General features: G+C 36.7%; 1 protein-coding gene across 9 annotated transcripts in view; it reads right to left on the reverse strand.

The window, feature by feature from the left end:
- The window catches only part of LOC135215456 (mucin-2-like), a 372,218-nt gene that overhangs the window by 134,761 nt on the left and 222,457 nt on the right, over nucleotides 1–15,000 (reverse strand). For 8 of the 9 annotated variants that reach the window (XR_010314688.1, XR_010314687.1, XM_064250172.1 and 5 more), the window contains exons 3-4: nucleotides 14,905–14,949; nucleotides 8,984–9,124 (exon numbers count right to left, since the gene is read on the reverse strand). Coding sequence is in view for 7 of the 9 variants with exons in the window: in XM_064250172.1 (XP_064106242.1) it covers nucleotides 8,984–9,124; nucleotides 14,905–14,949 (186 nt within the window). In the remaining 2 variants the exon portion in view is untranslated. The remainder of the gene's footprint in view (nucleotides 1–8,983; nucleotides 9,125–14,904; nucleotides 14,950–15,000) is intronic. The other variant, XM_064250173.1, reaches the window with a different exon arrangement.

Below are 15,000 nucleotides of genomic sequence, written 5' to 3' on the forward strand. Positions count from 1 at the left end.
ACAGGTGTTGTTTGGGCACGTTGTGTTACGCGGATTCTTTCACCACAGGTGTAAGCTCTCTCTCTCTCTCTCTCTCTCTCTCTCTCTCTCTCTCTCTTTTCTGTACGATATTCAATAACAAATACTAATACACTAATTAACGATTGCTATTTAAAAGCTGGATATCTGCGAGGGAATGCTATCAAATAAGTCAAAGATATATGCACATATATAGTACAAATTAAAAATATACAATTTTTATTATGAATTAAAAATATAAAATTTGATAATGCTGTTATTTTTACATGACAACCTGTTTCACATCTAGCAAAGCCTGGTACACGATCCAAATTCCTCGTGTGAATTTACAAGAAATTCCAGAGAACTGTCATAAGTAAAATTACCATCGTTGTTTTTAGCTGATATGTAAATATTGCTACTATTGTTACATATTTACAAAATCTCTCCCAACAGAGCGAACTTCCAAGCGATAGACCTGAATCATCACACAGATTATACAAATTAAGGAAAACCCTGCATGCATGGAGAACATTCCGTAGAGTGGCAGCATCACGTCTCGTCTGCAGGAAAGCAACTGGAATACGGCTTCCAGTTCGAACTGGGAGAGTTTTCCAGATAACTGAGGTATCACCATTACACGTTACTTACCTTTTTCATGAATATTTACTTAAGGAGATCACAAAGCAAAAAAATAGAAGGAAATCAATCAACAAGACTTTCAACAACGTATTTACAATACCATAAGAAAAATTCTCCCGTGAACAGAGAGAGAGAGAGAGAGAGAGAGAGAGAGAGAGAGAGAGAGAGAGAGAGAGAAATGATCAGTTTCCGACACCTCATCAAATCCTTGTTCCATTTCCTCCACCCCACATCCTTTCCTATTTGTGTCATCTTTCCTTCCTTTCCTCCTTCACTCTCAATCGCCTTTCCCGTAAGATTCCTCCAACGGCCATGGAGACACCTGTCGCCAAAACCCCCAAAATATTCAAATATCCTTTGTGCTGTCTCACCTTAGCTTCGACAAATGACAGAGCAAGTAGAATGACCAACAGACGAAGAATGAGGAAAAAAGCAATTATCTTCAGGATGAAAAAATCTAAATAGAAAATGCAAAAGGTACGCAGATACCTTCCAGGAGGCCTGTACATGTGCGGAAGAATAGGAGTGGGGCGGGGAGGGGGAGGAGGGGGGAGGGGGTAGTTCTAAGGCTAAATCTGACATGAGGGCTCCATCACTGTGTAGTGTGACAGTATGTATGTATGCATGTATGTTTGTGTGTGTGTGTATAGTATATATATATATATATATATATATATATATATATATATATATATATACTGTATATATATATATATATATATATATATATATATATATATATATATATATATATATATATATATATATATATCACTTTACTATGGAATTCCCTGTAGTTTGGGACGAACTTACAACCAATGGGAGTCGCATCTGATAAGGGCCTCTGCCCCGGCCAACATTAGAACTTGTGTATTTTTGTGTTTATACTGACATAGAGTCGACGGATCCCCTAAGCTATCAAGAGCAAGGTGTATGTGTGTGTGTAGGTGAGAAAAAATCATTAAAATAAAGCTACCGATTGTCGCCTAAATCTGGTAAATACCCACTATTATTCACGCTTTCACGATTTAAATACTGAAGTTAATTATGGAATGGTCATAAATGCAAAACAGATATTTATTTTCATTAAAAAAATATCTTAATATGATTACAAGACAACAATGCTATAACTATATATTAAAGAAATGAGCACGATGACTATCGCAACTCGAAAATATAACCAAAGGTAGGAAGTCGACCTTATCATTATTAGTATATTCATTATCATATTCATCAGTAAGAATCAAATAATACGAAAAACGAGCAAAGCAAGTTCTGATAAAACAGACAGATGGAAGAAGAGGTCGAAATCAAGAGGTCGAGTCTACCGCCCACATCTGCCCTCAGCAAAACCCTCACCCTTAGAGGAGATGACGCAGCCATGTTAATTTTCCTTATTCAGGGACACCTTACAACACTTCCTATACCTGCTTCGCCTTGCCTGCTCCTCGAATAACACAACCATCATGGAACGTTTCGATCCCGAACGTTAAGGAACACTTGGAAAGAGAATCGATGGAGTTTTCTAAGGACTTTAGACTTCTTGTCCTTTACTTAGCTGATAAAGGACAAGACGTCGAAAGGCCTTGCAGAACTCCATCGATTCTCTTTCGTTAGTGGGTTTTGTCCTTATTTATATATTCATCTAGTTACACATTTTCGTGATTCAGTTATATATATATATATATATATATATATATATATATATATATTATATATATATATATATATAATATAGTACATGCAATATAATGCGGACATGATTATGCACATCGTATGTTTACGATTTTGAAATCTTGAGTACAATCACGTGTAACCTGGCTTTTTGAAGTCAAGGATTAAACGTACACACACACACAAATATATATATGCTTAAAAAATCACAGTAGATGCACGTGACTTCATAAATAAGCGAATACCACGGGAAATTGATAGTCAGGAATCCAAGCGCTTTCGTCTTTATTCAGACATCGTCAAGTAGCTCCTTGACGATGTCTGAATAAAGACGAAAGCGCTTGGATTCCTGATATCTACTGACGATGTCTTGGAATAGTTCGAAAGCGCTTGATCCTGACTATCATATGGTATCGTATATATATATATATATATATATATATATATATATATATATATATATATATATACACTTATATATATGCAAACATCCACCACAATTTCTACGAGAGCGTTTCCTGTACATAAACGGCGTGGCGGACCGGCAGGGTCTCTCTGTCCATAAATTTTCTACTGACAACAGCTGACCCGGTTGTTCTCCTTCCGTGCCATTTAGAGATAACCGTGGTGACCCACTTCAAGTCTTGTGGATATAAAAATTAATATACGATAAAATTACAGTATTGATAATACCCATACATTTAACCTAAAATAGGAAGAGGAAGTAGAATTTAGGCCAAAGGCCTAGTTTTGGACCTATGAGGTCACTCAGCGATGAAACGGACATTGTAGTAGAAAGGTTTGAAAGTGGTAACAGAAGGAAAACCTACAAAGGAGTAGCACCATGAAACAATTGATAGGTTAGGGTGGATAGCAATATGGAAGAGAGAACAGGAACGGAGGTGCAGTAAAAGGAATGAAAGGGGTTGCAGCTAAGAGCCGAAGGGAACGCAGCAAAGAACCTCAACTTATATGAATCCCATTACGTGGGAATAATTTGACAATATCGGGACATATGTGTCTTAATGTTTTAAAGAATGGAAAAAAAAGACTGAACCAATACCTCCTATTTGTAAAGTCTAACATGAAAAGGAAAGAGAGAGAGAGAGAGAGAGAGAGAGAGAGAGAGAGAGAGAGAATCTTTGAACACATTCACCTCGGAGAATTAACTCCAAAAGATGAATGTTCACTTCTCTCTTCTCAGTCTCTCTCCAACTTAGCTGCAAACCAACGCCAGTCGGCTTACAACTAGGTACAACAGAAGCATACTGCATTTTACGAATGCGTATTACATTCGTCCTTCCTCGCGAATGTCCCGTTGGAAGATAGACAAGCAACCATCCAAGAGAGAGAGAGAGAGAGAGAGAGAGAGAGAGAGAGAGAGAGAGAGAGAGAGAGAGGCAAGGTTGAAGCAAAAACAGAAGCTGTAAACCCAAGGTATCCTTTTCTCTCTCTCATAATTACCAGGCCAAGAATAGGGCAGTTGAGAGGAAAGACGTGAATAATTAACATGAGTCGTGATGTTAACATATGCCGAAATGGAGGGGCGTGGGTGGGCCACCTGAGGGGGGGTGCCAGAAAATGAGAGGAGTGGCACAGCGGGTGGGCCATTCCTCCTACGAGACTCCACACCCTCAGAAACCCTGCTCACGCCCCCCCCCCCCCTCCCACTACCCAAAGGCCGCTGTAGCTATCATAATATGGTTCCCTCTCCCTTTTCTCGTTCCCGGTAGTACGGTGGAGGTCAGGTCATGCAAGGTCACGGCACAGACCAACCAAGTCAACATGACCCCCTCTTTGCCACCCCATCCGATCTTTTCCGGTATCGAGTAGTGGAGTGAAGCGTTTCCTCTTAATCATGCTATAATATGAGGGTCGGTTCCCGCAGTTGAGCACCTGTTTTCTCAAAGTTGCTTTTTAAGTCTAAATATTGGGTTTTCAGTGTACGAATGGCTGCTTTCGTTATATCCACTGAAAGAAAATCCAAAAGATAACAAGTATCTTTAGTGTGTTGTTAATTAATATTATTTTTCTAACAATCCTCAGCAGCTGTACACGAAAAGATATAGTGATCAAGGTTACGATGGTATAAAAATGACGTCAGATACAAAATTAAAAATATAATACACAAACATTAATCCAAAATCGTTTGCCCTAAATTGAATAACATATAACCAAATCGTGCATATATCAATAGTAATTAAAGAGCAAAATTATAACGATTCTTTTCTTTTATATATATATTATATATATATATATATATATATATATATATATATATATATAGTATACAGGATTTTAAAATGACTAAAATGTTTCTGTGTGTGTAAATTTCGTATCAAATTCTGCTAGTTCATCTTTATGGAATCGAATCCTTTAGAACCCGTGTGATATTATCATTAATATACCTTTGCTTTGAAGACAGCATTATTACAGGAATTCTAATTTGAGGATATAATAAGCGCTAGGATAATATTAATTTAATGGTACTGAAATGCTATTGCAACGACATAAACGACCATACTAATAATAATAATAATAATAATAATAATAATAATACAGAAATGGCCTTGACTACAACATGGCTTTCAAAACCACGTTAAAAAGTTCAGTGACGAACCACACGAAATGACAAAACCACCGACAATGGAAGCTAGAGGTCCTAATTAGCATATTAATCAGGTGGCTGTGCACAGAGAGAGAGAGAGAGAGAGAGAGAGAGAGAGAGAGAGAGAGAGAGAGCGTATTGGTCACTTTTTCATATATGTATTTGTAATAGCTGCAGCTGATTAGATTTGAGGTTATTGTGGCTATTGCAACAAAACACACACAATATATATATATATATATATATATATATATATATATATATATATATATATATATATATATATATATAGTATATGATTACAGACTACCCGTTACATTAGCCTGTAGCCTGAGATATGTGGTCTAAATACTATTTTCATATGACCTCAATTTCTTATCTGAAAATCACATTAAACTTATTAACTAACATATAAAAATAATATTCCTATAATAGCAGCCGCTTAATTTTCTATAAACAGTGAAGAAATTATCAGCGCACACGAGCGGTACCATGATAGAGAACATTTATGGGAGTTTTTAACACGCAACTTATTTACATAAGTCTCCGATGGAAAGATTTTCCATTCTCGCTGATACAACGAAACAGCGTCCCACAGAAAACGGTCGCGACGTCGTCTTTGATGGATAACTTCTCATATTTCACCATTCCGCCTCTCAAGGCTGTACCAAAAATAGAAACAACACCGGCCCAACTGCACTGCACACATCCCATGAAGGGTTTTTATTTTATTTTTTTTTATATCTGAGCAGAAAATAAGACCCAGTGGCTACTGCCGTGACAAAAGAATACGTGAGATAATAATTAAGACTTCAACACAACCTAGGGTAAGGTGATACAACTAAGCTTCAAATATACTGCACGGTCTGAAACATTACTGACCACTAACTACACACTTTAAATTATTGAATATTCCTGATGTGTCAGACATATTCATTATCTACTTTTCCACCATCTTAAGCATTAAAATGATTCAATTGATAATAACTTACGAGAGCCACAATAAATCATTTTAACAGATTTATTTGAGCATACCAATAACACACACTCGTAAGCATATTAAAATACAAATGATTTGACAACCATTTTAAGCTGTTAACACGGGACGTGAATGAAGGCTGTCAGTTGCCGTATATTCCTGCTTACGAGGAAAATAGATATCTGTACATCAATTTGTGTATGAACGAATATATGAACGCGATTGCCGAACCATTCCGTTTGAAGCAGGGGCGATTCTAGGAGGTCCGAGACAGACCCATGGATAAACAATCACAGTAATCGCGAGCTCTACCGAGGAGGAGGAGGAGGAGGAGGAGGAGGAGGAGGAGGAGGAGGAGGAGGAGGAGGAGGAGAATATTTGAATGAACGCCAATGGCAAGAGATGGGACAAAAAAGCTTCCTTGGTTCAGAAGTCTTCCTCTCTCCTAAGACAGTCTACGAAGACTAAAGAAGGAAATGGAAGCGAGCGGAGTAATGTCTGTATAAATAAGCTCATAGCACAAATAATTGCAAGAATTCAAGAAAGATGGTGCAAAAATAATCACTCTTATGACGGTTCTCTTAATAAGATCGACAAAGTTGACTAAATGAAGCTAAGCGGCAATAAACAAAAAAACAAAAACATAAATATCATAAAAATAAACAAAACACAGAGACAAGAAGTACACGAGCACTCTTAATGCTCTTCCCTTTTTTAGCGAAGACACGGCTGTCACTTAAACAAAGACAGGTTAAAGGAGTCAAGAAGCATAGGAAAAACTTTTTTTGAAAAAAAAAAAACTTTTGCGAATATATCTGCATGCCTAAATGAGGCGATCCTCCAGCTGTCATAATTGGCCAAACTGGTAGAAAATCTTATGTCTTTAGGGTAGACATATTATTACCAACACAAGGCCAAGAGACGTAATGTGGCAAGTGTGTTGAGAATCTTGGTTAATAATTACGCGAAGAAACCAGCAGACTGGATTCAACTTAGCAAAGCAATGGAAACTTCCAAAGCTGCAAAAACATCCACACCACTGAAAAGTAAATGCGCGCAAAACTCACATACATAAAAACTCACTTTGAAAACACACTCTCGGTTAAATATAGATTTCACGTCAGTGTCGCGACGTTTAGAGCCGCCTTCTGGAGTCTTTTATATGTTTGACACCGGCCAATTGGCAAGGTGCGAGAGAGAGAGAGAGAGAGAGAGAGAGAGAGAGAGAGAAAGGTAAACTACACTTACCAATACACAGTTAAGAACACACTTAACACACACACCTTCCAGCTTCAGGTCTGTACAGTATCTGCGTCTCAGGTAAGACTATGAAGACATAAAAAAAGACATAATCGGTTGACGTTAGGAGCAACTTATTGAGCATTTTTCAAGAGAAAACGTTAATGCATATTATCTATCACTGTTTACATAATATACTCGAAAATGCTAACAATTAATTCTACATATTTGCACGGCAAAGACTGTTCCTCTAATCTCATGTTTACAGATTTAGTTATTGAATAAGAAAACGGCTCAATTTTTATATAACCAAAGGCTATGGAAAAAAAACAAGAGTTCCGTTAACTACTAAGCAAAAAAAAATATGGAAGGAATTCCATTCCGATGGACAAATTTTGAAGTTTTCACGGTATTTTTTTTTTATTAAGTTCAACAGGAAAACAGTATATAAAAAAAGTACAACGCTCTTATAAATTTTAAATTACCTAAATAAAATAAAGTGTGGTGGTCACTGTGGAATAAAAATAAAATAAAATAGGGAACCAGGTAGAATTCATTCCCTAGGTAGAATTCAAAGAAAAAACAGAGAATTCTTTTCACAGCTTAAAACAGTGAAGTATTTTAGTGAAACTATTACAAATCTTTAGGAAACTTCTTTAGGTAACTCCTTAAAACAACGCATTTCTTCACGAATGAATTTCCCTTCACGAACGAATTTTCCTTCACGGATGAATTTTCCTTCACGAATTACTTTCCTTTACGAATGAATTTTCATTCACGAATTATTTTCTTTCACGAATGAACTTTCCTTCACGAATGAATTTTCCTTCACGAATTAATTTTCCTTCACGAATTATTTTCCTTTCACGAATGGATTACCTTCCCGAATGAATTTCCTCCAGAAGCTAAGAAACAAAGGGGTCCAAAAATATACCAATGGCATTTCCTTTCACCTTCCACCATCAAGAAATAGATGGAAATTCTACCACTTGAAGTAACGATATTCCGCTCTCTATAAATATTCCTCTGGTAACAGAGGCGAGAAGTATTTTTGAAACGGCTCTGGATAGGTTTATCTACCCCTAGGAAATATCCCGCTTAATTGCATAAGTAAACAACATATATACAATAGGAAATCTCTCGTTTAATTGCATAAATAAACATAAAAAATATAATAGGAAATCTCCCGCTTAATTGCATACGTAAACATAGCATAAATACAATAGGAAATCTACCGTTTAATCGCATACGTAAACATAACAAATATAATAGGATATCTACCGCTTAATTGCATACGTAAACATAACATGAATATAATTGGAAATCTCCCGCTTCATTGCTTAGAACATAACAAATACAATAGGAAATTTCCCACTTAATTGCATACGCAAACATAACATAAATAAAATAGGAAATCTTCCGCTTAATTGCATACGTAAACAACAAATATAATTGGAAATCTCCCGCTTAACTGCATACGTAAACATAACGTAAACGCAATAAGAAGACAACGGGTTTAATGAGAAAAATAATATTTAAGTAGACTTAAAACTGCTCAAAGCCTTCATAAGAAACATATATACATACATTCATACATATGGGTAAAGAACGCAAGAAGACTTGAAATTTACGTAGCTACTTACAAGTACAGATGAATCAAATGTGATGCATACATACATACACACACACATACATAAAAAGGAGACAGATGGCTCAAAACCAACGAGCTCAAGATCAGCGTGAATAAATACATACCCACATGACATAACCGGGTCACAAAAAAATACATGACGCAACTTCCTGTTGCAAAATGAACAACAACAAAACACACGAGTGGTACTCACCAATTGCTTAGCGGTTGTGGCGTCCTGCGCAGCGTTGGTAGTTGTAGGGGTTGTAGGGATGGCGGTTGTAGTGGCTGGGGGAGGAGGGGCTTCTATCTGTTTTATGGGCGACGGGGGGGACACGGGCGTCACGACGCCCTCCTATATTTGCGGGCGTCCCCAAAAATCGTCGCGAAGGAGAGACAGAAAGAGAAGAGGGGGGAAAAGAGAGAAAAAATATATTAGAAGTCTGTCACTAAGTAATGGTCATTAAATTCTATAATTACTTTCACTAACTTATTTTCTGGTAATAATGAAAGGCAAAGAATTTTGGCTACTCTGAGAAAAAGAAAACAATGTAAAATAATGATGATCATGTAATTTAAATTATAACTTATTACAATTTTCATTAACTCATTCGTCATCCTACTGGATGCCATGGCTACCCGATATTTTCCAGTAAGGTAACTTTCGTGCCTATAACCATGCTAGTTAAATACTAAGCTTTACGGCCTCAAAAATTACGACTGAATGGTAAGTAAACAGGCGAGTAGTATCATGCAACAACATCTATCACTTTGCTTACAAAGTCCCTTAATAAGATTTGACGTTTCTACCTTTACCAAAGTCATTTCATATTTTGCTTTCATATTTCCAGACTTCAGGTTTCAAAATAGCCTTCCATTTCTAACACTGCCCGGTCCATTTTCGCAACAAGAAAAAATCTAAACCATTTGGCATAACCTAACTTCATTCAGGAAGGAATGCACTGAATTCCTTAACAAAATACAAAACCAAGAGTGTTTACCCACATTATGCTTTACACCACCTTTGAAAACTAAAATACGAAACGTTAAAAATATTCCCCTCACATAATTCTTCTATGAGATTCCTGATAACGATAAGACGTTCAGCCCCAATGAATTCTTTCTCTTATAAATTCATAAATAAATAACGAACAAAAAAGCCTGAATTCAAATTCGAATCTAAACCTAAGTCAACTTGCTATTGTTCAGTGAACCCTGCATGACCTCGAACTTAACCCGTCCCCCAAAAAATTAAGAACTAAAACCATAAGGGCGTCATTTATAAACAAAGCGAAATTACGCATTTTTTGCAACCATGTAAATTAACTATCTGACACGAAACAATATAAGAGAATGATTATCTTCAGAACAAATAAAAATAACAGCATATTACATGACAGGACCTTCAAATGAGTGAATAGCCCTTGACAATAATGTAGCACTTGAACATTACAATAATAATAAAAATAATAATATGAAATACGAAATACTACAGTCTTAGAAGCTTTTTAGGAATGTTCAGCATTGAAAACCGGGAATGCGTTAAACACAATCGAATAATTAAAAAATAATTTCATTCTCTAAAAACTACCCGTTAATCATAAATTTATTGACTACTACAAGTTTGTTTTAATCCTTAGCAATTAATAAAGGCAAACAGCAAAGAATAATCAGTAGAACAGTTATTAATGTCCACTGATGAAACTAAACTTATCTGTTGATAATCTCACCTACTTCATCACGCAAAATCTTTTACGATTTTATAAAAAGTCGAAAGGATGTGATTTACGGTACAATAAATATCCGAATCTTAGTCATCATTATCCCTGAAAGAGCAGTCCTCATCAAACCACAAGTCTTCCAGAAAAAAAAAAAAAAAAAAATTATATTTTGAGTAAAGGCCAAAACCAATATGAACAGAAACCGGTTTCCAGACTATAAGGGATTCTCCCCCGAAGGAACTCCCCAAGAGGGTTGTGGGTTACCTGGAAGAAGCCCCAAGCCTAGGACACCGACCAGATCTCGCACATTCTGTTCGTACGAAAAAGGAGAATAAAAAAAAAATACTGATAAACTCCACGAGCAAAGTAAACAAAGACCGCAGCTATTATCAAAAACAACAAATGTCGGTTTTGTCAAACGTATCTCTTTGTTGTACTTTATTTATTTCGTATGCTTCCTCTCGCTCTTCTGATATCTTTAATTTAATAAGTTGGGCGCCTGCCTCAATCATACATTTCATTTTCAACAAAAGCGGCTAACTGAATTGGCCAAAATACGTCAGCAACAAAACTGAAGTTATGTGAAACAAACCTGTGAAGTAACAACTGTTCTCTAACCAATATTTCTAAAGAATGTCAGGATTCTTCCATGAGAAAGAAAACTCAAAGGAAATGTATTTCACACCAAATACCTGTATACTATTATAAATCGTAAAATTTAAATGAGTAGCAATCAATTAATTATTTAAAGATTTGTACCTTATGATAACTGAGGCTGTCCGAAATTTCTTACCAATATTAAATGAAAAGCTGTACATGAATATACTTTAAAAAGCTTAGTTGCAAAGAGTAACGTATCTATGATATGCAACAAACGCTTAATAATACACTGACAGACTCACTCGTGAGACTTTAGTCCATCTGCCTTACCTATGACATGACACTTTATAACAGCAGTTAAAAGTTGACTGCATATAACACCTCTTAGGGAGTCTTACAAATATTTGTAAAATATTCTATTCACCACATACCAACCATATGCATCTGCTTAACGATTTCCATTTAAAAAAAAAGGAAACAAAAATAACACTAAATACAGCCATTTACCACTGACCTTGTGTTAGGACATGCCGTTAAAATAAAAGCACACAAAAGAGGGAAAGCCAATAAGGTTCTGCGGCCTCCCAGTAACAAATAACAGGGCAAAAAGAAAAAAAAAACCTAAGAGCAAATCACATAGTAACTGCTGTCGCAAATGTATTGTCTGTGATTGGACAACAAAAACTACGAGATAACCTTGAACGCGTTAGAGTCTTGTGAGGCAAGCAAGCCGGGGAGGAGGAGGAGGAGGAGGAGGAGGAGACTGGGAGAGGGAGGTCCGAAACAAATTTCAGGTGTTTCACGACGCCAAAGACAATGAATGACAGATGAAGTCTCAAAGGCGTCGTCGTGTTGGCAAAGGATACAGGAGGCCAGTCAGATATTCTTTTAGGTCCTTAGGCTAAGAGATGGTCCTTTAATCAAATGTCATTTACAAGTATCGATTTCCTGTTTGTCCTTCATTATGCTTGTTTGAGAGAGAGAGAGAGAGAGAGAGAGAGAGAGAGAGAGAGAGAGAGAGAGAGTATGTGTGTGTGTGTACATTCTTTTCAGTTCCAGTCAAGGACTAACAAACTACTTGCGAATGCTGGTAAACGCATCCTCCTAAAATGGTTTTAATGAGGTTTAGTGGTTTCCAAATGTTCATTAAACATGAAAACAGTTGATCTGAAATGACTACAAGATCCATTGCAAATCCTTCATATTCAGCTTCTTGAGAGAGAGAGAGAGAGAGAGAGAGAGAGAGAGAGAGAGAGGAGAAAGTGGGGTGGGCGTTACAGGGTAACCTTAGGACAACGAGGATGTACATAATGGTCATTGTGCCCAAAGTGACCCTCAATCTTACTGACACAATGTAACTCAGTACTGCTGAATGCCATGACAATGGCAAACGAAACGAGTCTACGAAAAACAAGAGATATTTCGTAATCACGCCATCTAAAACGTTTTCCAAAGAGAAAGGAACAAATCGGCTTACAGCATCCTACACATTTCGTAAGGAACAAGAAACTATAGTAGATTCACATCAACCGTGCATTTGATGTCTGGGCCAGTCCCTTACGACGCTCCTGAGTGGCTGTGGATAATCACAGGGCTGGAAACTCTCACTCTCTCGAGAGTTCACATGGGTAGGATCTATGTTCCACCTCTCCTGAGGTATACATCTTTCAGAAGAGGTGGAACATACATCCTGCCTATGTGAACTCTTGAGAGAGACTGAGAGTTTTTAGTCCTGCGACTGGCTTATCAACAGCCACGCAGGAGCGTCGTAAGGGGCTGGCGTAGACATCTGATGCACGATTGATGTGAATCGACTGTTTCGGTCAACACTTGGAATGTTTGAAAACACGAACTTTTGACTCATACCGCGAGAGCTCTCTCTCCTGATGGTGCAAACAAGAATCTTACCTGACAGGTGTTTCCAGGTTGTTCCTACTCTGTCAATGTAATTATAATGAGAGTAATAGTCTTACCTGTATAATACTATCAGAGAGAAACTGCGTGAAAGGGTATATATCAAGTAATCCAGTTCCTAAATACATCAATTTTATTTATCTTATTATTTTTAAGTTCTAGATCAATTATGTTTACCGACAGTATTCTTGTACATATACCTATACAACACACACACACACACACACACTTACGTTTGCAAATAGGGATAGCATTTTAAACAGAATCTTGAGGATATGTAATCACACTATATGCCCTGAGGCATTCTCAGTCTGAATTTTGGAGGTGTCTGTGATGTTGCCAACTGATCAATATACTTCACCTATTTCTCTCTCTTTGTGTGTGTGTGTGTGTGTGTGCTCCCAGAGAAAAGAAAGAATTTAAATGATTTAAATGACTCAAACATGTAACGAAAAAGTCACTACGTAACTAAGGTGTGTAACAACTTCAAGAGCCTGAAAATAAAAATAAAAAAAGTCTTCAGTCTTGTAACTTATATCAATCATTTATTCACTACATTCTCTGATGATACGACAATCCTCTACGACAATCCTTTACGACAGTCAGTGACAAATATGGAGCTAAAAGACAAAATAAGACATTAAAAACAGTAATTGATTCCATGAGGCAGGACAAGATACGAAATGGCTCCGTCCATGAGGAGGCTGATAGCTAACGCAAAAGCGCAAGGCGGAACTTGTAGTTGTTGTTTGTTAAGCCGGGTTATTGTTACTGACCTAGGTTAGTGTTATTGACCCAGGTTATTGTTATTGACGTCACAGACACAGCGGCTCCCGCAACACAGCAAGTAGAAATAAATATATAAATAAACAATAAATAAATATATACTTTCAATAAAATAGAGCATGCCAGCAAGGGAACCACTACAACATGAACAAATAGAGACAACGATTATGTTAATCCCTATCCACTGACACAAGTGTGATCAAAATTTGCTCAGAAATTCAAAGTTCCACTTTACAGAAATCGTTACGTCCAGTTCTGCTTGAACAAATGACAGAGGTTACCGCAAGAACTGAGAGAGAGAGAGAGAGAGAGAGAGAGAGAGAGAGAGAGAGAGAGAGAGAGAGAGAATCAAAGCTGTCGACTCCATCTCTCATAGAAATCTGGAATTTTACTAATTTTGAGTGATACAAATATTAATAGCAACTTCGAATTTATAAAATGTTCTTGAGTCAGCGGACATATTCATTACTGCTCCTTTGTAGGATCCATTAAGGTCCCCTAAATAGAAAATATTATTGTAATAATAAAAATCTTCCAGTAACCTCTGAAATCGAGTATTCATCAACTCAAGCAGATTAAACTCTCTTCTATACCTTATTGATCAAATATCTTTGACATTCCATATACAGGAGAGATTCAGAAAAATTATAAGACAAAAAAAAAACAATGTTTCATAATCATCAACCGCGCTTTCTCTCAATACATTTTTATTCTATTTGCAAAAACGAACTTACGTTTTTTGATTTTCCGCACCGGAGAAAAAAAAAGCGAAAGATAAAGATCTGGAAACAATCGAAGGCGACGAGACGTCAAATGCTCTAAAATGCGTTCTCTGTCAAAAGCTACTTAAAAAAGGTTATAAATTAGCATTTAACTGGAAGCTTTCCTTTTCTGGTTTACTGAGTGAGTGTCGGCCAACCGCTGTGCTTGCAACGTTGAAAAGAATGAGGGGAAAAAGAAGAAGAAATCTATCCAATGACTTAGTCATGAAATCAACACGGAGACTGTTGGTATAAAAGAAAACAATTTGGTTTCCACGAAGCCACAGAGAGAGATATGTATCAAAACAGTAGATGGAGAAACAAAGATAAGAATTAGCATATCACATATTTACCGTCATATCGTCTATTGCGCCCAAAAAGTTCAGGATGTTCCAAAACTATAAGAGAAAAAAAATTAAGCAGTAAATCAGTTTTCTTTCTTTAGCTCT

The sequence above is a fragment of the Macrobrachium nipponense genome, chromosome 5 (genome assembly GCF_015104395.2).
Source record: "Macrobrachium nipponense isolate FS-2020 chromosome 5, ASM1510439v2, whole genome shotgun sequence".
Classification (NCBI taxonomy): Eukaryota; Metazoa; Arthropoda; class Malacostraca; order Decapoda; family Palaemonidae; genus Macrobrachium; species Macrobrachium nipponense.